Source organism: Gastrolobium bilobum, unplaced genomic scaffold, assembly GCF_033153095.1.
Source record: "Gastrolobium bilobum isolate Gb01-03AN ecotype WA unplaced genomic scaffold, APGP_CSIRO_Gbil_v1 utg9061, whole genome shotgun sequence".
NCBI classification, from domain to species: Eukaryota; Viridiplantae; Streptophyta; class Magnoliopsida; order Fabales; family Fabaceae; genus Gastrolobium; species Gastrolobium bilobum.
The window spans coordinates 183,029-204,804 of NW_026897738.1; the positions used below are offsets into that span (position 1 = coordinate 183,029).

At 31.0% G+C, this 21,776-nt stretch overlaps 2 protein-coding genes across 3 annotated transcripts; one reads left to right on the forward strand and one right to left on the reverse strand.

The window, feature by feature from the left end:
- Positions 1-10,762: 10,762 nt before the first annotated feature.
- On the forward strand, positions 10,763-18,486 carry LOC133309642 (chlorophyll synthase, chloroplastic). The gene is made up of 15 exons (XM_061510437.1): positions 10,763-10,940; positions 11,163-11,207; positions 11,324-11,412; positions 14,721-14,808; positions 14,998-15,083; positions 15,175-15,261; positions 15,345-15,410; positions 15,499-15,582; positions 15,675-15,736; positions 16,429-16,504; positions 16,597-16,659; positions 16,788-16,869; positions 17,642-17,718; positions 17,863-17,910; positions 18,070-18,486. Exons 1-15 carry the CDS (start codon positions 10,829-10,831, stop codon positions 18,130-18,132), a joined length of 1,128 nt encoding a protein of 375 aa, XP_061366421.1. The 5' UTR covers positions 10,763-10,828; the 3' UTR covers positions 18,133-18,486.
- Positions 18,487-18,951: 465 nt separating this feature from the next.
- Positions 18,952-19,439, reverse strand: LOC133309655 (protein SLE1). Of its 2 annotated transcripts, XM_061510450.1 has the most exons (3): positions 19,322-19,439; positions 19,124-19,172; positions 18,952-19,069 (listed from the first exon to the last, which is right to left on the reverse strand). In XM_061510450.1, the coding sequence occupies exons 1-3, from the start codon at positions 19,437-19,439 to the stop codon at positions 18,952-18,954; spliced, it is 285 nt and encodes a 94-aa protein (XP_061366434.1). The 2 variants fall into 2 exon arrangements, with proteins under 2 accessions (XP_061366434.1, XP_061366433.1); XM_061510449.1 differs by having other exon boundaries at positions 18,952-19,172.
- Between the last annotated feature and the right edge of the window lie 2,337 nt (positions 19,440-21,776).

The window sequence follows — 21,776 nt, forward strand, 5'->3', positions numbered from 1 at the left end:
CTTTCTCTGTCCAATAACTGTGTTCTTGGTTTTTTTTTCTTAACATTTGTAAAATAGTTATTAAAATATGTGAAACTTTAGGATATGTATCTTATTCTGCTCTCCTGTTTCTATGTCCAATAACTGTGTTCTGGTTTTTTTTTTTCTTAACATTTGTAAAATAGTCATTAAAATATGTGTTTTTTATTTTATTTTATTTTTAAAAATTAAAAATCAAAATACAAAATAAAATAACTCATATATATTTTTTAAATTTGATTCTAAAAATAAAAATAAAAATTTTAATTTTAAAAAATTTTTACAAAGAAGTGCTTACCAAACGAGTTTAATTTCTCAAAACTATTAGCTATACTATATATAACAAACTAGCTATGTTAATAAAAATATAATTAAAGTCAAGCGATAATAACAAGGGGAACTATATGATTCATAATGCACTTACAAACTTCCCAGTTATGTGAAAAAAAAAAATATATATATATATATATATATATATATATATATATATATGTGATTTAAGGCTAAAGTGGGAGAAAGGATATTTACATGAAAATATATGAGATATAAGTTTATTAAAATATTCATGTTAAACGTTTTAGAATTGGGAAAATAATTAAAGTTTAAATAATTTACTTAAATTATGAGTTTACATTTTTTTATACTTAAAAAAATATCAACAATACACTTTTTATAATACTTTTTGGGAAAAATATTTCTATTTTTACTGTAGAATTTTTTTTCTACCACACTCATATAAAAATGAGTATTTTCTCTCTTTTCTCTTTATAATTGGATTCACTCACTTTTATGTTAGTGTAGTAAAAAAAATTTGCAGTAAAAGTGAAAACATTAAATCCTACTTTTTAATGCTGTTTTTATTATGGGAAATGTTATATTGTCTGCCTATTTAATCTTTCTACTTATACTATTTTTTTTTTGTCGTTAGATTAAATTTAAATCAATAGTCTCAAATATAATTATTTTTTATTTTGCTTCTCTCTTCCTTATTTTTCTCAACTAATTATATATATTGTTTCTCTCTTTCAACCATTGATTTAAATACAATTTAATAGTAATAAAAACTAAAAAGATAATTTTCTACATCTTGTTTCTCTCTTTCAACCATTGATTTAAATACAATTTAATAGTGATAAAAACACAAAAGGTAATAAGAACAGGAAGATTTTTTTTGGATAAAATTTTATGTTGAGTCGGAAAGTATTTTCAAGTTATTTAATGCAACCATCATGATATTTTACTTAATAAAATAAGTAGTGAAAAATAATAAAGAATATATTATTAGCATTTCTTAAAATATATTCATCCAACATGAAATCAGTTTTTTAATTACTATTGTCAATTTTATTTATATTATGACTAATTTAATGTCACTTAAGAGATCCTTCAATGCTATTAATTAACATTAAATATCTGTTTTAGTGTCACCGTAAAAGATTTAAGGTAATGTTGAGATTACGTGGCTCATATTATTAATGCACTTATTTCTAAAGTGTTGCATACAAGTTACTACTCTAAACGGAGTCAATTCTGTTCGTGATGATGTTACAACTCTGATAATCGTTCTAACCTTTTGTTTATGTATTGGTATTCTTACGATGTTTATATTTTAACCATTCGTTTTCGTACGAGAGGAGGATTGAAAATGAATGGAAAAGAATATCCAAATCTATGCCTTTTTATAGGAATAAATTTTAGTTGAAGAATGTATAGGATTCCTTTGATTGTTTAGTAATAATAGAAAAATGATATTATTTTAATAACTGAATAATTTTATCTCTTAAAATTTCATATCATATAAATTATAATAATAATTATAAAATATTATATTAATGCAAAACTTTTAATATTTAGTTGATTCGCATTAAAATTTTGCATGACATATACTTTTGAAATATATGAAAATAAAAATCATTTGATTGTATTCTTATTGTGTTCAATTTTTATAAGACCTGACATAAAGAATAAGGTAATGAATAAATTTAATTCAATGGTAATTTGATTAACAAAAATCACATTGTATGTAAGATTATTAAATGACATAAAAAGACTATATCTTACATTGATGTAAATTGATTAAGCTTTATTACATAAGTAGAATAACAAACTACAAGTAGAACATGAGTAAAACATCACACTACAAATATATGAGATACAACACATTTTCTTCAATATATTATTTGGGTTCTATTAATCTTGTGTTGTTGCAAAGAAGTTATTTGCAACTGACACATACTTTTCAAGATACAGAACCGTATTCTGAAAAGTATGTGTCTACTGCACGGAACAGTGTCTTTGCGGCAGCTGAAGAGACATATTCCCCATATTATTTAATAGTCAATACATAATAGAAACGATTTTATATAGTATGATTGATATACATAAATACTAGACAAAATAATACAAACTTTATTACAATACTCTTTGGCCTGCGTTTAATTTTTTTGCAATTGTGGCAGAAAAATTTAAAAATTTATCTGTCACTCTCACAAAAATAGGAGAAGTCTCACAAAAAAAAAAAGAGTCTGTCAAAAAATTATATTATATATTCAAGAGAGAACATTGTGTGTGACAGATAAAAACTTCTGCAATAACTATATAAATGTTTGTCCCATAATCTTTATGTTGTGTATTGCTTGCTTTGCGCAAAGAAAATGCATAGGATGAGATATTTATTTATTTTTATTGTTCTAATATTTATCATTTAATTATTTTCACACTCTAATCTTGTTTATAATTTATTAATAATGTTAATGTATTTTTTAATTAACTTATATATATATATATATGTATCATATAATTAAAATAAATATTTAACTTAATTATAATCAACTAACTATTTGATGGTGTATTTAATTTCTTTCATATTAGTAATTGATGGTGTATTTAATACTACTGTAATTTATTATTAAAATATAGGTCGTGAAGTATTTATTCAAACATAGAAGGAGGGCACGGGCATAAAAAGATGGAAGCCCAAATTAAAATGAGTCATCCAAGAGAATAAAAATCTAAAAACGCAAGAGTATATAGATAATTGCTCAGCAGGGGTGTTAAACGAGTCAGGGCCTTACAGGGCCTTTGGCTCGGCTCGTGAAAGCCTGAGCTTACATGTTTAAAATTGATTGTTGGAACCAGGGTTGGACTTGTATAAAAGCTCGTTTAATAAAAAGACATCATGCTCCAATTCAAAAGCTCGGCCTTAGAACCTCTCAGGCTGACCTAATATATTAATTTTTATTTTTATTTTATATTTTTTATACTACTTGTGATAGCTCTTTCTCTCCTCAATCCATTCCAACCTATTTTATTAATTGAACAGACTTTTTGAATGATTTTGGTTTATATTATGTTGTTTGGATATATATTAAATTTATGAATATTTATGGAATTACTAGTGCTGTTGATTGTATATTTTGTTTGAATAAATTTTTGTAGTCTTATTTTTTTATATAGGCTAACAGGTTAAACCAGACTTTTATTTTCTATAAATAAGACAGACCACAAACTGAAATTATATTCATAACAGGTAACAGGCTTGATCAAGCTGACACATTTAAACACAGGCTTAGCCTTTTAAGATCAAAGCTCGACTTGGCTCGGCCCGTTAACACACTCATGTTCCTGAGAATAGGAGAATGTGTGTGAGAGACATGTATGTATAAGTGTTAAGAACCTTGAGGTCACCACCCCAAAAGCTAGCTCAAAGGGTGGGAGTGCTCAATACCTTATAAACTGCACATTTATATATCTCAACACGTCCCCTCACACGAGAGCCCATTGGGCTTGAAGAGTGGACAATGCAACAGGTCCAACCTACCTGTGCTAAGAAACGCCACAAGAGAAAGTGGGGGGCGGCGAGGCTCTGATACCATGTTAAGAACCTTGAGGTCACCACCCCAAAAAGCTAGCTCAAAAGTGGGAGTGCTCAAGACCTTATAAACTACACATTTATATATCTCAACAATAAGGATCGTATGAAAATTGTTCTTTATTTATATTATTCTTGAAGAGAAATATTTTTTTCTATTTCTGTCTTCGATAATGAAAATGCTAAAAAAAATTAAAATTTTATTTGAGCTATTGATTTGTTCTCTAAAACAAAAAATAAACAATTTTTATAAAATATTTTTTTTATTACTTTTGTTCCCAAACTAAAAATAGAGAAAAAAAGATTTTAAAAATATTATCATACACACCCTTAATTAATCAATTAAGAAAACAGAACAGATCTCTAACTCGCTGTGCAAATTTAGCAAAGTTAACATTACAGAGAGATTATGCAAAAAAGGACATGTATCAAAGACAAAAAAAAGTTACGCTTTTCGTAAATATTTTAAAAAATGAATTGAGTGTCGGTCCTTTTGATTAATTTCATAATATTTTTAAAAGAAAATAGTAGAGATATGACTTGTTTGGATCAGTTTTTTTCTTTCAAAAGCTATTTTTTTTTTCAAAAAAAAAAACACTTCTCACTACAAAGTTTGTTTGAATATCTGCTTTAAAAAAAATAGAAGTCACAAAAAAGTCATAAACATGCTTTTTTTTTTGGAAATTAAAAATTTTAGCTTCCAAAAATGTAAAAGTCAAAAGCTAAATATTTTTTTCAAAAATCAAATACTTTTTTCAAAATCTAAATAGCTTTAACTTCAATAAAAAAATACTTCTAAAATAAGCAAAATATAAAATGTCATTTTTTACGAGCCATCCAAATGGGTCCGTAGTAATGTAATGAATAAAAATAAATAAAAAACTCTCAGGCGAAACATTTTTAAGATATATACTAATTTTTAAGAGTTATTATATTTTTCTTTTAGTTTCATTCTTTTTTTCTTTTTTGGTAATTAAAAGGGAAAACAAAAAAAAAACAAAGTCTAACCAGAGAAGAAACGATATGTTAATTCCCTCCCAATAGACACAAGGTCTACCTCATAAAGCAAACGGATTCCTCCTGGTGATTCCTCAAAGAAGATCTGATCAATTTGTTTAGGTGGATTTAGCAAATAGTTGGTCATCCAATCAGCGCACATATTACCTTTCCTAAAAGTATGTTGTAAATGTATCTCCCAGTCATTGTTCAACTAGGTCTGTATACGAGATATAAGATGAATCTCACGGACTATTAAATCACAATCAATATTAATATTTACATAACCTTCCTCAGAGAATTGCCAAGCTATATTAATTTGAGTAAGCCCCGCTCTTGACTGCAACCGCTTACTAGCATACACTTCCTTCATATCCATAGCTAGCCTCCTAATAAGATTAATTTTGACCTCTAAGGGAGGCATATTTTCACCCTGATTAACTTTATTCCTCCAATTCCAGATCTTCCAGCAAGCTGAGAGAAATATAGTTAACCAGCCATACATCATAGTTAATAGATACCCCAAAATTAGAAATTAACCCTCCTAATCATGGTAGTTAAAATTCCAATTTAAATTTGCGATTTTACGAATTTTTTTAATCAAAATGATTTCATCAAAATTCTAAACGTTTTTACGATTTTTTTTACGTTAGGATTTTACGTTTTACAAATTTTAACTATCATGCTCCTGACTAAAAAAAATTGAAACAAGGGTAGTAGGAATAAGAATCTCCCATATCCTTTTAGTTTCATTCTTAAAAAACAAAAGTTTAGTCAAACATATTATTAAAAAAAATCTTATTATTAAAATAATTTTTTTGTTATAATGAATAAAAAAAAGCTCTCAGGAGAAACATTTTAAAGATATATACTAATTTTTTAGAGTTATCTTATTTTTCTTTTAGTTTCATTCTTATTTTGAATTTGTGCTCACTAATTTTACTTTTTACCCTAATAATCATCCTAATAACAAATTATTTTATCTTTTCTACTTTAAAACTCTTAGAACAATTTTATATAATCACCAAATAATTTTTAGTTTTTTTTAATTTTAACTTAAAAGTAATTTTTAGTTTTTTTATTAAAAAAAACCAAACAGGCTTATGTAAATTAGTCCTTTTTTTGTGCTATGGATAAAATTTTATCCCCTGAGTAACAAAAATTAAGAGTTTTATATGATACATTGAAATACTTTTAATCATGTGCTTAATCTATTTTACAAATCAAACAAAGCATAATTTTGAGATCCGACAAGGTCTCAATTGACATGTGCACATGTTTAGGGGATTTGACAATAAGTTGATTCACTAATTTCTTTTAATAAGATTTTCTATACTAATAAAATATGTGATGAATATAGGAAAGGTAACTTTGTGCTCCTACGAGAAAAATAGAGATATCGAGTTATTCCAACTATACAGACATTAAATTTATGTGTCATACAATGGAGTTGTAAGAGAAAATTATTGAACATTGTTCTCGAAAAAAGACAAAGATTTATTTAAATCAATTTGAGTTTATGCTAGAAAAATATACGTATCTTCTTGATACAAGTACTAATTAAGAGATATTAAGAAAGGAGGAGTGACTTACATGTGGTGTTTATTGAGATTGACAATGCATAGAATAAGGTTCAAAGAAAGATTTTGTTGTGCCTTCTTAAGAAGAAAAAATAAAACACGTACGGGGGATGTTTGCTAGAGTATTTATTTTTAGATTCCTAAAAAAATGAGGATGGTAATTCAATTTATTCATATTTGATAGAAATTTTTTGAAAAATTTGTCGAAAATGTGGTTTTCCTGATATTTTATTTTACGTGTAAAATGCAAATTAAAATACCACTCAGAGAATGACATTCTCACATTTTCGGAAAAATAGAAAATTATATGTGAAAATTCTGACAAAAATTTCAATAATATTTGGCCACCAAATCATTTTTTGGTAATATTATCGAAAAATTCATTTTTTCATCGTATTCTCAAAAATCACAATTTTCGGGATAAAAATTAATTTCTCCCCTATCAAACATTCACATAAAATATAAAGAATGCGGAGGCAATCAATTTACTATATTTATAGAGACTTACACATCAAGTTGTTTTTCAAATCTCAATAAATTTATACCAATATTTTAATCGATTCCTTAATTTTTGCCCTAATTATGAATGAGGTAACAAAATATATGTAAAAAGGAGAAAAGAGAAGGAGATTAATGATTTAGAGAGAGAAGATCAAGGAGAAGAAAATGGAAAACATTAAAAAAAACAAAGAGAGTAAAAAATTATTTTCAATTCTTCTTGTTCCATTTATAACATTATCTTGATCACTACTTATACTGAGATTTGTTGTAACAGAATTGATCATAAAAATAAAAATTGAAACCACACATTGTAACACTCCTTCATGACAGGAATACACACACAAATGACACAATAACAGGATCAACATCACTTGAGCTAGTTCTGTTTCTTTGTGAAGTAAAGATTATTCTATGCCACACATACTTGTCGTCGCATTTCACGTATGTATCTATCTAGTTTCACGCCAAGCAAATAATTGATGTAGTCATATGGAATAAATCTTTGGTATTACTATTGTACCAAAGATTTAATACATCCCACCAATGAAAATATTACATGTCAGCTAATTTTTTTTTTTTCTCTCATCTGATATGTAAGACTCTCATTTATGAGATGTACTGAATCTAAGTACAACAGTAATACCAAAGATTTACTCGTACTCATGGACCCAAATGGAGCTTGGCTTCATGTGTTTTTCGTCAGTGCTAGAGTCATTATTATGCATCAAAAGAATAAATGATAAATTACTAAGCACAATAAGTAATAAACAAATAGTATATCTAGAAAGCATCAAAGGGCCATTCTTTTTAAACTCACTCATTGAGCTCTTGGCCACTGCAAGAGAATAATATATATACTCTTGCAATGGTGACAAACATATATTATTGTTTATGAATTAATGTTTCTCATAGGAAATAATTTTTATTTTTTATATACATATAAAAATATATAATTCTCATGTTTTTTTTCCTTCTCGCATGAATCTCACATATTTTTATATTGTGTAGGAAATAAAAATATCTCTTATAATATAATAAACATTAATTCCGTTTGTTTATGCTACATATCATATAAATATGATTTAGTAGGTATAAAGGCATATGAAGAGATATGAGTATCGCAAATAGTTCTGACTTGATACTCTTACCCATTTTTGTTTGCTGTGACAGAACAAGTTGTACTTCTCATAGTTAATTAATTTAGTGACACATGACATAGACTTGTTGGAAGCCTAAAACTATTCAATTATTTTTCTCTTCTTAGAATTATACTCTAAAGATTCCTTTAAATGAGAAGTGCGTTGCCACATTTGAGAGGTATATTTATTAATGTGCAGAGAACATTAGCTTTAGCTTAGGGAAAATCTACTCTTATGTTATATGTGATAATTTTCTCTCATATACACCCTTCGATAACTGTAGCACCTTTTTCTTTTCTTTTTATTTTTCAGGGGTGGAACCTACAAATTTATCTCTATAACATGAGATAACTTATCTCATTTAACATGATATTAATAAAACCTTTTAGATTAAAAACTAAATCCCCAAGAAAGTGGGATAGATTCTGGATTTGGCACTACCGGAACATTAGGCAAAGAAATATTAAGCAGATGTTGGTGGAGTCAAGAATCACATTCTCCATGTGTTTAGAATCCAAAATTTGATTACTTAAAAGATAACAAAGAACAAGGCTAGGACATTATGCAGGAGCTTTGGTGCATTATTCTTTTATGGGCAATGTTTCACTTGTGAAGAGATGCTTTTTTTAGGCTAATATGTTTCCAACGGGTAACGATAAAATTGTGTTCAATGATTATTTTCACCCTTGTCCTCGTTAGTTGGAATTTAATGTGATTTTTAAAAATTGCATTTGATGGAATTGGAAATGAGTTTTAGGCACAGAAAATTATTTAAAAGAACTTCTAGAGTTTGATGAGTACTTTCAAGAATCCTTCACAACATAGTGATAAAATGTTTGATTTTCAAATCAATAAATTTCTAAATGATCCCATCAATTTAAAAGAGGAGGTAAGTGGAATGAAAGTAACTTTGTCGGAAGAAAGGAAAAGGGGTGGTGTTGACAATTAAAGGTTATTTGTATATAAGAAAAATGTGTGTTATTTTAGACAATACAGTTGTGTCATTTTATAGATACAAAAAAGTGATATTTTTATTTTTATTTTTTCAATAAGACTCACATCTCTTTGTGTCTATAAAATTGAATAAATTATATCATTTAAAATGACACATACTTTTTTCTCTTATATATTTGGTTAACAACGCGAGTAGCAAAACTATTGCATTTTGTCTTGTTTATAGTTCAAAACCATCAGTGATGTCTAGCTATAAATGTCTCATTTTCTCATAAGGTAACACATTCATGAGATGCAAAACGTTCAAATATGGCATATTATTAATTTTTGCATCAGGAAAAACGGCCTGCAAAGGCATGCCGGTAAGAAGCCACCTCCAGATGTTGACTTGTGGGTCATGCAATGGCGTAAATTAATAACATTAACATTGAGCATTTCTTTGGTACTCTGTCCTCCTTTATTACAAAGAGGGAAAAAAAACTAATATTACAATTAATTATAAAGGAATAAATCTAATAAATGCAACAACAAAAAAAATTCGACTTTAGTTAGTAATGCATAGTTAATGGCGGAAGCCACAATTCCCTTTTTCTGTAAAGGGATGAAATTGGAAGAAGTATTTTTGAAATTTAGATCATCTCATGTGTTATTTTTTTTTGGTAAATATCTCATGTGTTATTTAATATAACCATACCATATGAAAAAATATTAACCATCGATAAACAAATCAATAGTAATAATATCATAACTTACTATTCTAATATTTTTTTCTCTTATTTTTTATAATCATTAACTTATTTTTATATGATTAGGACCCTCTACGTAACAAACATATAAAAGGATATACTTGCATATTTTTTTAAGTTACAATTATCTATGACCAAAGAAATAGAAATATGTTCACAAATGATAAAAAAAAAAAAAAATACTCAAAAATAAAGATTTATAACTAACTGACTTTTTCACCTTTTTCACCATCACACGAAGTCCTTATTACTATTTTTTTAAATAACATGATTGTATATCGTCTTTTATATAATTTTTTTTTTATATTTTGTGTGATTTTAAATAACATGATTGTATCGTCTTTTATATTTTTTTCTCGTCCATATAATTAGATATAGAGAGAAAATATTATACAAGAGAGATAATTAAAAAATTAATAATATACATCAAAATATGATAATTTCACTTACAAAGATACCAAATTATATTCTCCAAAATGCCAAATGATCTTTCCTATTTAATTTTACTAAACAAGTTTAATAACATTCTTTCTTTAAACTTTCAGTTCAAACTAAGTTTAATTTAAATAATTACTCCAAAATCTGGGGCCATAATCGGGTCAAGTAGAACCCTGTTTGACCCGGCTGTGAGAGACATTTGTTTGCACTTTTTAAAAAAAGTAATTTTTATCTCTTCCTTATTTTAGAAGTCCTTTTTGCAAAAGTTAAAGCTATTTATATTTTTATAAAAATATTTAGATTTTGAAAAAAATATTTGACTTTTGACTTCTGCTTTTTTAAAAGTTAAAATTTTTAACTTCAGAAAAAAGTAAATTTTTGACTTTTTTATGACTTCTACTTTTTTAAAAGGCAGATATCTAAACGAACTAAAAATAAGAAGTCATTTTTTTAAAAAAAGAAAAGAAAAGAAAAAGCAACTTCTGGAGTAAAAAAGACGATCCAAACGGGCCACTACAACCAAAGAGATTGATAACCCGTGTCTCGTGCCATCTTGAAGCTCCACTCACCATCTCTTAATCTTCAATGGCTTCCTTACTCAACATGGTTTCGCTTTCACCAAGAATATCATCAACCCCAAGAACTCCTTCAGTTCATGCTCGACCTGTTTTGGCACCGTTTTCTGTTTCATTTACCAGTAGGTTGACTCAATAGAGCTTTTTTGGTTGCTCATAGAGTGAACTGTTGTGTGTTCTAAACACCCTTTTGGGCTTCCTTTTGTATTCCCATATTCAATGTGCCTGAGCTGACTAATCATGCTTCTGCATGGTTTCTCAGCTACCAACATGGTTAAAGTTGCAGTTTTTATGTGTTGCTTTTATTGGGTCTGAAATTGTTTGTGTTTATGTGGACATTGTAGGGCGGAGATTAACCATTCGAGCAACAGAAACTGATGCAAATGAAGGTGTTTTTGGGTTTTTTTGTTTGATGTTAGTTGTTCATTTCTCATTATTTGTATTTCTCACAGAAAGTGCTTTTTGTGTGTTGTGTGTGTGTGTATTTGTGGGGGTGTTTGAGCAGTTAAATCTCAGGCACCGGATAAGGCACCAGCTAAAAATGGTTCAAGCTTCAATCAGCTTCTTGGTATTAAAGGAGCTGCCCAAGAAACAGTGAGTCAAACTCAACCATATTGCTATTTCTTTACATTCTCTGATGGAGATTTGTTGTTTGGATTAGGAAATTTTTCTTCAATTTTCATGATGGATGGATGCATGAAATACTCATAGTCAGATTTTATCTGGAAGTTACGAAGTTGGATGGTGTAGTAGATCAAGGACTTTTAGGATGAGTATTTCTTATTTCTTCAGCCACTTAAATTTGAGAAGTAGAAGTTCAAGAGTGAATGAAAACAAATGTTGTTGTTGTGGGGATGGGAACATTGTGAATTTTTACAGAGGAAATTTGCTTAAGCTGCTCATAGGGCCTGAACTGCGGTTTATTTATGACACTGCCCCCTTGTGCTGTATTCCTATTATGTCACTCATAAACACATTCACAACCGAAATAGAACCTAAAAGATATATACATATAGCAGTACATGGCTAGCCAAAGGCCTTATATATACTCCACTAAGTGATTGGATAGCTACAGTCACAGATCTCAATTACAATGCTTATCCTAAGCCAAACCTAAAGTTAATAATTTAAATTGCAAGGACCATAGATATACATAGTTTTTTATTCTTGGGGAGTATTGCAACAATTCTATTACCACTTGACTCCTTCAGCAGGGATTTTGCTTCAATGTCAACTAAGCATCACTGAATTGATGATGGTTTGATAAAAATTACTATAGATATGTTTGAATCTGTCAAAAACTAATTACAGATAGTACATACCATTAGCAGGGTGTAGTACAAGGACAAAGTGGCATGAATTAGATCACATGGTGACAAAATGACGATGGAATCGGGTGGTAAGCTTTATGACAGCAGGAAAAATGAACCAACCTAGTTTTCTCAGTTGAAATTCGATGCTAAGCTGTATTAGCTTTTGAGCTTGCTTTGGATATATTTTGCATTGGTTGCTTCCATAAACTTTTTTGGTAAACTGCAAAGGCTTAAAAGTAGAAGTTAGGAAACAAGACAGCGAATTTAATTGGAGAAAGTGAAGACTGTAGGATTTGATAATGGCATATTTTACAAAAAATGCTAAACTACTTTTAATTTAATAAGCACTTCCTTCCTTGGAGATGAAGGTTTACAATTTTCTATTGCCAGAGATATTACTGGCTTTTCAGATGGCAATTCCATTTAACACCTAAAATATGTAAGATAAGATTGAACCGGTTGAAGGACTGAAGAAAAGGTGTTATCTTGTCCAACTAAAATGGCGAGCCATGTGTTCTTGGTAAACAAAATGATCTTAATCTGGCATACTGAATTGCTGATGGACCATTCATATAAGAAAATGCCTTCATACTGTTATTGGCAAACTTTTCCACAATTGGCTACCACACTGTATATTAATCTGAATATGTGTCTTTTAATCCATCAATGCATATTAATCTATTCTTATTTTTGGATACATTATTGAAAATATAGTTTAGTATTTTGAAACACGATAAGTATGACTTTGGTTCTAAATTACTAACAATTATTGGCATTTGCAAGTTTATTTCAGTTAAAATTATAGAGATTTAGGTAAGGAAGAAATATATGAATATTATTTGCAGTGTGTAATGATGTAATAAGATGTGATATAAAGACAAGGACTCACCCCTATTAATAGTAATACTAGACTCTTGATTCTTATTAAATAAGGGAAGAAATCATGAAATATAAGGAAATATGGAAACCAGTCCTAAAAGATCGTCTAAAGATACTTTAAGATATTCTATGATATAGGAATGATATTATGAGATATTTTCTTGATAGGCAAGACAGGTTATAATGGAGCCAGTTTGCGGCAAGACGGGATGTAACGGAGCCAATATGCGAAAAGACAGTCTGAAATGGAATCAATTCGCACAAAGATAGGGCAGAATGGAGCCAGCCTATTGAAAGATAAGTTGAAACTAAGCAAATTTGAGGAAAGACAAGCTGAAGCCTGAAAAGACAACAAGGATGGGTCATGGAACTAGAGCTTGAGACTAAAAACTCTACATGATAAAACCCACAAGGGAGAGATTGGGAGAAAACAAAGATGAGAAAACAAAAAACACAGGATATAGGCTTAATGGTACTTGAGTTCCATGAACTCAACAAAATGGAAGGAAGAAACTATCCTTAAGGTGGATAGTGGATACCATGTTAAAATTATCGGAATTTAGGTAGGGATGAAATATATAAATATTATTTGTAGTGCGTAATGATGTGATAAGATGTGTGTTAGAAATATTGTAATAGGTTGATAGTCAATGAGGGATGAAGTAATTGTTATGGTCAGTCTATATAATAGAGTCTCTGTTATGCTATTGAAACACAGATTTAAACATATGCCTCTCGTTTCCTCGTTATTCAACATGATGGCTCTTCCTCGTTATTCAACATGATATCAGAGCCATGGTATCGAGAGTCTGAAGAGAGGCAACCTTAGTACCTAAATACACGCCTCCAGAAACCATGTAGTCCATCTAGTTTTCGGTTTCTCCTGTCATGATGTTCCTCTAGCAATCGTTTGCCACTGTTGTCCGTCTGTCACTGTCGACTAATGCGGTCTTCCCTCGTTCTTTTTTTCATATTATATTGGTGGTTATTTTTTATTTTTAAGTGTTCATTTCTGACAAGCTTAAAGCTTAGTAAACTTTAGCTTGAGGGGTAGTGCTAGAAATATTGTAAATAGGTTGATAGTTAGTGAGGGATGAAGTCCCACATCATTAAATTAGTGTTATGTAACTGTTATAGACTTATAGTCAAGTCTATATATTAAAGGCTCCGCGGTGCTATTGAAATACACGGATTATAACGTATGCCTCTTTTAGCTTATTATTCAATAATGTGATGCAAAAGACAAGCACTAACCCCAATTTATAGTAATACTAGTACTAGACTCCTAAAGATTTGAGATGTGAGGGGATGTGGAGCCTAGTTAGGAGGACTAATTGTTTGCTGTATGAACAGAGTTAGAGGCTCTAGTATGAAGGGACCAATATTGAAAGCGCATTGGTTGGAGGTGGGTTACGGTGGTTCCGCCATCTATATGGTGAAGAAAGGGTGGTGTTTGTAGGCCTGCAGAGAGCTGAATGAGTAGTGAACGCAGCAGAGCTTCAGTGGGGGGAGGGGGGGGGGGGGAGTTTATGGTGAAACAAATCATGAAATATAGAAACCAAGCCTAAGAGATCACCAAGATACTTTAAGATATTATAAGATACAATAATGATGTTATGAGATATTTATTGATATTCTAATGTATTGATCAGATAACTGTTTTTGAAAAATATCTGTATTTGATAATTCATTGTGTAATATATTGTGCAGAATAAATGGAAGATTCGTCTTCAACTTACAAAACCTGTCACTTGGCCTCCATTAGTTTGGGGAGTAGTTTGTGGTGCTGCTGCTTCTGGTACTAAATTTTAGCATATCATTAAAATGTGACATGCATGGTCACAAAAAGTTTGGTCCTGCATTATACTTGGATTACTGTTTAGAAACGTTCATTTCAAAGTTCTCTATTTATTGCCTCATCCTTCATTCATATATTTGATTTGATACAACTTCTCTATGTTCTGAATCAACTGTGCCCTCTGGGCAGGAAATTTCCATTGGAATTTTGAGGATGTTGGTAAATCAATTCTGTGCATGATGATGTCTGGCCCATTCCTTACAGGATATACACAGGTAATATTTTTTTATTTGTTGATATCAAGTTTTACCAGCCATGAGTATGAAACTGACATTACATTGAATTGTTGGGCTGTTAATTTTTTAGACTCTGAATGATTGGTATGACCGAGAAATTGATGCAATAAATGAACCTTACAGACCAATTCCTTCTGGGGCAATATCTGAGAATGAGGTATGTTCTATATCTGAAACTTTTTCTGTTGCCACTTGTTTGTTTTGTTTTTATTTTTTCATTTTTTGTTCAAAATTCTGCAGGTAATCACTCAAATATGGGTGCTGCTACTTGGAGGTCTTACCTTGGCTGGTATATTGGACATATGGGTGGGTATTGTACACAATTGTACCATGATCCATCTCTTCTGAGTGTAAATTGCCAGATGCTTGGTTGCTAAAATCTTCTCCTTTACAGGCAGGGCATGATTTCCCTGTAGTTTTTTACCTTGCTGTGGGTGGATCTCTTCTGTCATATATATATTCCGCACCTCCTTTAAAGGTAGTTTTTTTTAATCTCCTTATCTTTTCTTTATACTTTCTATTCCTTTTGCCTTTGATGGTCATTTGACTAAGTTCTACATGTTTTTCTAGTTAAAACAAAATGGATGGATTGGAAACTTTGCCCTTGGAGCAAGTTACATTAGTTTACCATGGTGTGGTATCTTCTACTTTGTTAAACTCTAGTTGCTATCGATTTAAACTGTTATCCTCGTGGTCAATTTGTTGTTTTTAGTTAATTCAATGATTTGGTTTTTATCTATATTCTCAGATAAATGAGTTGCTGAACATGAATGGTGCATAGCTTTTAATTGCAAGATGCACCTGAAAGGCCAATTAATTGCTTTTTTTTTTTTTTAATTAAAAGTTATTGCTTCTGGATAGCATTCACTTTTTGGAATGTGATAAGTATTTGTTTAGATATATAAAACCATTAATGTGGCCGCACCCAACAGCTTAAGCTTTTGGGTTGAATTGGTTCTTTACATGGTATCAGAGCCTCGTGTCCCCGGTTCGATCCTCGCCGCCCCCCACTTTCTTTCAAGTGGAATTTCTTTGTTCGCACAGGTAGGCAGGCCTGTGCATTGTCCACCCTTCAAGTCCAGTGGACTCTCGTGTGAGGGACGTGTTGAGATATATAAAACCATTAATGTGACCTCACCCAACAGCTTAAGCTTTTGGGTTGAATAGGTTCTTTACAATATTCAATAAAATCTAACTGGGGTAACCCTAGGTCCATTTCATCAACAGAGATTACGATTAAACTGATCTTGTTTGATTTACTTCTGAGTTCTATTTTCTGGATTTGCACTGTTTCATAAGGTCTTGATCAATTTCTTATTGACAGGTGGGCTGGTCAGGCTTTGTTTGGGACTCTTACACCAGACATAATAGTTCTAACACTCCTTTACAGCATAGCTGGAGTATGTAGTATATGCTGCATGGCATTTTGTTGGATGTATAATATGTCTAATGATACCTTAGACTTAATTATTGTTGTTGTATCACATGGCAGTTGGGAATTGCCATTGTCAATGACTTCAAAAGTATTGAGGGGGATAGAGCTCTAGGGCTTCAGGTCTACTCTAATATCCTTTGCCTTTCAATAACTGTAATCTTAACTTTTCATGTTTCACAAATTTTAATCATGCATAGTCATTGAAGTAGCTGCTGCTGACTTTTCTATGGGCAATCTTGTTTGAATAGTCTCTTCCAGTTGCTTTTGGAGCTGAAACTGCAAAATGGATATGTGTTGGTGCTATTGACATCACACAATTATCTATTGCTGGTACATTTTAATCCCTCAAATATACACAAATAATTTCTCTATCTTCAATAGTGCTTTGACTTTTTTACAGGGTTGGAAACTTGTCTCCATATTAACTTAACCATCATCCTTATTTGTTAATTACCTGTGGACAACTGTTGTTTAGACTTTTGTTTTTATCTTTCGTCTAAAGCAATGTTATGACCATGATACAATGGCAATTTTTTGTTTTGTCAAAGTTTCTTTGTCGAATTCTTTCTAAATTAGGTCTCAAGAAATTCAAGTACTAGTTTTAATAATTTGCTTCTGATACAATGAGTGGTGATGTCAAAAATGACAAGTAAAAGCAGTACTAGTAATCAGCACAGAATTAATGTGGAGGTCAGCATTTTAGAATAGGTTCCAAGTATTTTTCTTTTCTTTTATTGTATCTATTTAATGAAAGAATTGCTAGGGAAAACCCAGTTACTTTATGAATAAATTCTTTTGAAATATAAATGTTGATATTGCAACTGATGCAGTATTAATCTTCATATCTTTTTAAAAGCTAATAACAGATAGCTTTAAAATATCATTATATAAATTATTTAATCTTTTAAGCTCCAGAAATTGTCTTTGTTCATTTCGGTGATAAGAATATAGAGAGATAAATAATCATGTTTAAGATGATTTAGTGTCTTGAATTCTGGTAAAGCAGTCTTTTTCATTTGTAACCAAGACATAATTTTGTACTAGAAATGAAAATTGGATTACATTTTAATGCAAATAATTTTACTGACATTTATGGTTGCAGGATATCTACTTGGGGCTGGTAAACCGTATTATGCGTTGGCTTTACTTGCCTTAATAGTCCCACAAGTCATATTTCAGGTAAATCACATAGTTACATGTACATGATGTTAAAAAATTGTTTGCCATCACGTGACATAAGCATAGCTATTAAGATATGCTAAACTGTTCTATCTTAATTTGATGGTGTCATCTCACTGTTTATTATCATGTTGTGCCTTGCAGTTCCAGTACTTCCTCAAGGATCCTGTGAAATATGACGTTAAATATCAGGTATATATTAACCACTTAAACTTCAGCTTCTAAGCTTATATTGTGGAGCAGGGGCAATGCTAACCCCCATTATTCTGAACTTTGAAATATCATGAATAGAACGTGGCATCTATTTAGAGTGAATTACTCCAACTTACACTATCGTTCTCATGATTCCAGGCTAGTGCACAGCCATTTCTGGTGCTTGGTCTATTGGTTACTGCTCTAGCAACTAGCCACTGATCTTTTATGTGCAAAAGTTACTAAAAGGGCATTAATTCATGAAATAAAGATGAAGGAGGAGTCAACAGTGAGAAGGAAATTCACAAATCTTAGATTGGCTGTTGTTAGGTACCAATATTCAAGATATGTGCCATAGTTTTTGTTTGCCACCATGCATACAGGAAGTATCACCAAGGCTTGTCCTGTAATTTGGTTTTGTTCTCCCACTTATTGGAGTTTTGATGATTTCTGAGTTTAGGTTGAGAAGGTTTCTTTTTTAGAAAGCTTGTACAAAAAGTAGACATATCCAATTCCCTTTCATGGTTTCATAGACAATACATAATTACGTACCCTAATGCCAAAGGTTATCCTATATTGATGTATTTGTTTTTGCATTCATTACACTTGTCATAGAGCATTCATTTATCACATTCATAAAACTTACACGCACAACACAAAACATGGCTTAACTGTGATCTTGCATCCGGTGGTTCAAATTTGTGTTAGTTTCTATTTATCCTCGATGTTCTTCATAATCTAAAGGTCCAGTTCTTATCAGTCAACTTCCACTCTTGATAGAACTCAAATGTTTCAAGATAAAAGACCATCCATTTTATAAGCAAAAAGATAAGAGAACTTCTACAACCCCATGATACACATGCCCCTTCTCTTAGTCAAAGATAAAGGGACTACCTCCTAAGGATCCTTCCTAAACCTGAAGGACTTACCACTACTAACAAACAGCACCATCAAAACACACATATTACAGTACTCCTACAGCTTAAAAGGAAATCACAACAAAACATTACACTACAACTTCCTCACACACATATATATATTTTACTTATTCTTAAACTTAGACTCATCAATATCTATGCCTTCCTCTTTAGCACGCTCTTCACCAGACTTGTCCATAGTGCTTAGCCCTCCTTTGCGTCCCATCTCTTGGTACCCTTCTCTCCCCATTTGCTCCTTCCTTGTATGCCCTCCTTTGGTTCCCAGTTCATGATACCCCTCTGACCCTAGCTGCTCCTTCCTTGTCTGCCCTCCACGGCTCCTTCCTACACATGGATTAACATCATAAAACTCATTAAAACTAACATAAAATGCATTACTTACATAAAAAAAAGGTTATAACATAAAAGTGTTATTGAGAGAGAGAGAGAGAGAGAGAGAGAGAGAGAGAGAGAGGAAAAGAGGGTTTGCATGCCTTCAGCAAGGTGTTCTTGAGCTTCAAGACTCTTCCCACCAGTTCCACCAGGAACCACAGTTTCACCATGCCTTGCCTTCTCATCAAGTTCTTCACGGTTTTGATTTTGAGATGCCATGTTACTCACACTGAGACTTTTTATTCCTTTTGCAAGGACTTTTTTGCTTAGGAAGTGAACTGAATGACGATGATGACTAGTAGTGTTAAGGGTGTCAACTAAGAAAAAGACTTTGCTATTGCTCACAGCACTGAAAGAAGAAAGGTTCATCGTTTTATAGGGTGCAGAATATTGCATGTAAAGTCGTAAACTAATGTAGGGTCATAAATATAGCAATGGAGGAAAAGCCTCTTAGGTGAAAAATAGTTTATCAAAGGAAACTTAAGTGCAGCTATGCATGGACACGTGCAACAGACGCGGCTAGAGGTGAAAGAGGACACGCACGTAGGTGCCACTCTGAAAATGGCATACGATGACACGTACGAGTCTTAGCACGGTGAATTCTAGCAATTAGCTATCGGTTGCGGTGGTCTTAAAGGTTTGCCTATATGCCAAGTTATGAATATTAATTTGTGTTATATGAAATCATAATACAACAAATTTGATTAGAAAAGCTATGACATTTTTAAAAAGTAGAAGACATGAATATAATATAATTTAGTGAGTTATGAACGCTAGATGTACACCGGTCATATATAAGTGATAAATAAGAACATCATTTCTACATCAATTCAGTGTTCCACTTAAGTTAGATGCGCCATAAACTAAGGAATGAGTGCACAAATAAAATTAAAAGCAAGAACTAAAAAAAATAGTTATCAAGAATGAACAATTAGAGTTTCGACTTCCCTCAATTTTCACCTAAATAACCTAATTCAATTTCCAAGATGTTCCGAAATCAATATTGTTAATTCCTTGGTATCCTAACCCTTTGATCTTTGTTAAGAAACATATTCCTTTAATATTTCAAAAGACGGGTGAAGCCTAAAGATTACTTAATTATCAATTGCTCATTTAACATGTCTATCCCTATATCATATACGCAATAGGGTGATTTATTCATGTATAATTCCTATACCACCATCCCTATTATTATTAGGGTGTGCATGGGTTGAATTGAACTAAATTTTTTGAATAATTGAACCGAATTGTTTTAAACGGTTTGGTTCGAAAAGGGTTCAGTTCGCTTCAAAACCGATTTGGTTTGGTTGGAAACGGTTCAGTTTGGTTTAGAACCCGTTTGGGTCGACTCTATTCTGAAAAGAAAAAAAAAAGAAAAAATAAAGAAATAAGTAATAAAAACTAGTTCGGTTTTGTTCGAAAATGATTCGGTTCTTGGACTGGTTCTAAAAACCAGTTCATGAGTTTTTAAAAATCAGTTATTTTATGTGTAGTTTAGTTCAGTTCACAGTTCAGTTCAATTTTTTGATTCTTTTGCAAATCTCTAATTGTCATATATGATTCTAGAATCAATGTATAAGTGATCAATTTCCATACATGTAATATGGAATATAACACAAGATATTAAAAAGAGAAATTGTATCAAAAATCAAAATAAAGTTACATTAAGATCCACAAGGGTTCCATCTAGTCCTAACACAAGGAAATTATAAGGCTACAGATGAAAGGAGCAAGAAGAGAACGATTAAAGAAAGACTTCATTAGAATCCATGAGGGAGAAGATTAATGTTTTCATATGTTGATTATGTCTTTACCCTCTTCTCTCACGAACAACTAAGTTGTGCACTCTGCAATAACCCTAGTCGTCACTCTGTTCTTGAAAAAAAAAATGCTTTAAAAGCCCTTTCATACGTTGACATGCATGTTCACACACACACCCTTAATTTTTCCTACCAGGCTAAAGGTTAGAGGTACTGACCTTCCCTTGCAAGATATCTTTCTCTCGTTGTTTCGTAGATAGAAACACTAGCATCCTTTGCTAGACATTTCTTGTTTAACACTTCAAATAATGATAATTCATCAAAAAATCTACTAAATCATGAGACTCTTGCTAAATTTTGGAGTTTTAAAGCTCATATTTTACATTCATAATAGGATAAAAAAAAAGGTTATTAACGAGCGATCTTATTATCTTAAAAACAATAAAGAGCATCATGACTTTACCATGTCTTAAATATTTCACGGTCGATCTTTTAAAGTTGATTGAAGCATGCAAATATTAATTTTTCCTTGGCTAGACCATAATCTGATCATTTATGGTGGTAGTTTGGATCTAGCACGTCTTGTTTTTCTTTTTCTTTTTCTTTTTCTCAAATACTTTGTTTGGGAGTTTGGAGGAGAGGAGAAGAGAAGGAAGGGAATTCAAGGGTGAGGGAGGAGACGGAAAGAAAGTAAATTGGAGAGTATTCTCTTCTTTTGTTTCGGAGTTGAAAATATGGTAAGTAAGAAAAATGGAGAGTTAATTGAGATATTATTACCATTTTAACATTTTTTAAA

Coding starts and splice junctions, on each gene's coding strand:
- LOC133309642 (XM_061510437.1), top strand. CDS start 10,829: ATGGCTTCCTTACTCAACATGGTTTCGCTTTCACCAAGAATATCATCA. Junction 11,413..14,720: donor AAGGAGCTGCCCAAGAAACA/GTGAGTCAAACT, acceptor TATATTGTGCAG/AATAAATGGAAGATTCGTCT. Junction 15,262..15,344: donor GGGCAATATCTGAGAATGAG/GTATGTTCTATA, acceptor AAAATTCTGCAG/GTAATCACTCAAATATGGGT.
- LOC133309655 (XM_061510449.1), bottom strand. CDS start 19,439: ATGGCATCTCAAAATCAAAACCGTGAAGAACTTGATGAGAAGGCAAGG. Junction 19,173..19,321: donor TCAAGAACACCTTGCTGAAG/GCATGCAAACCC, acceptor ATCCATGTGTAG/GAAGGAGCCGTGGAGGGCAG.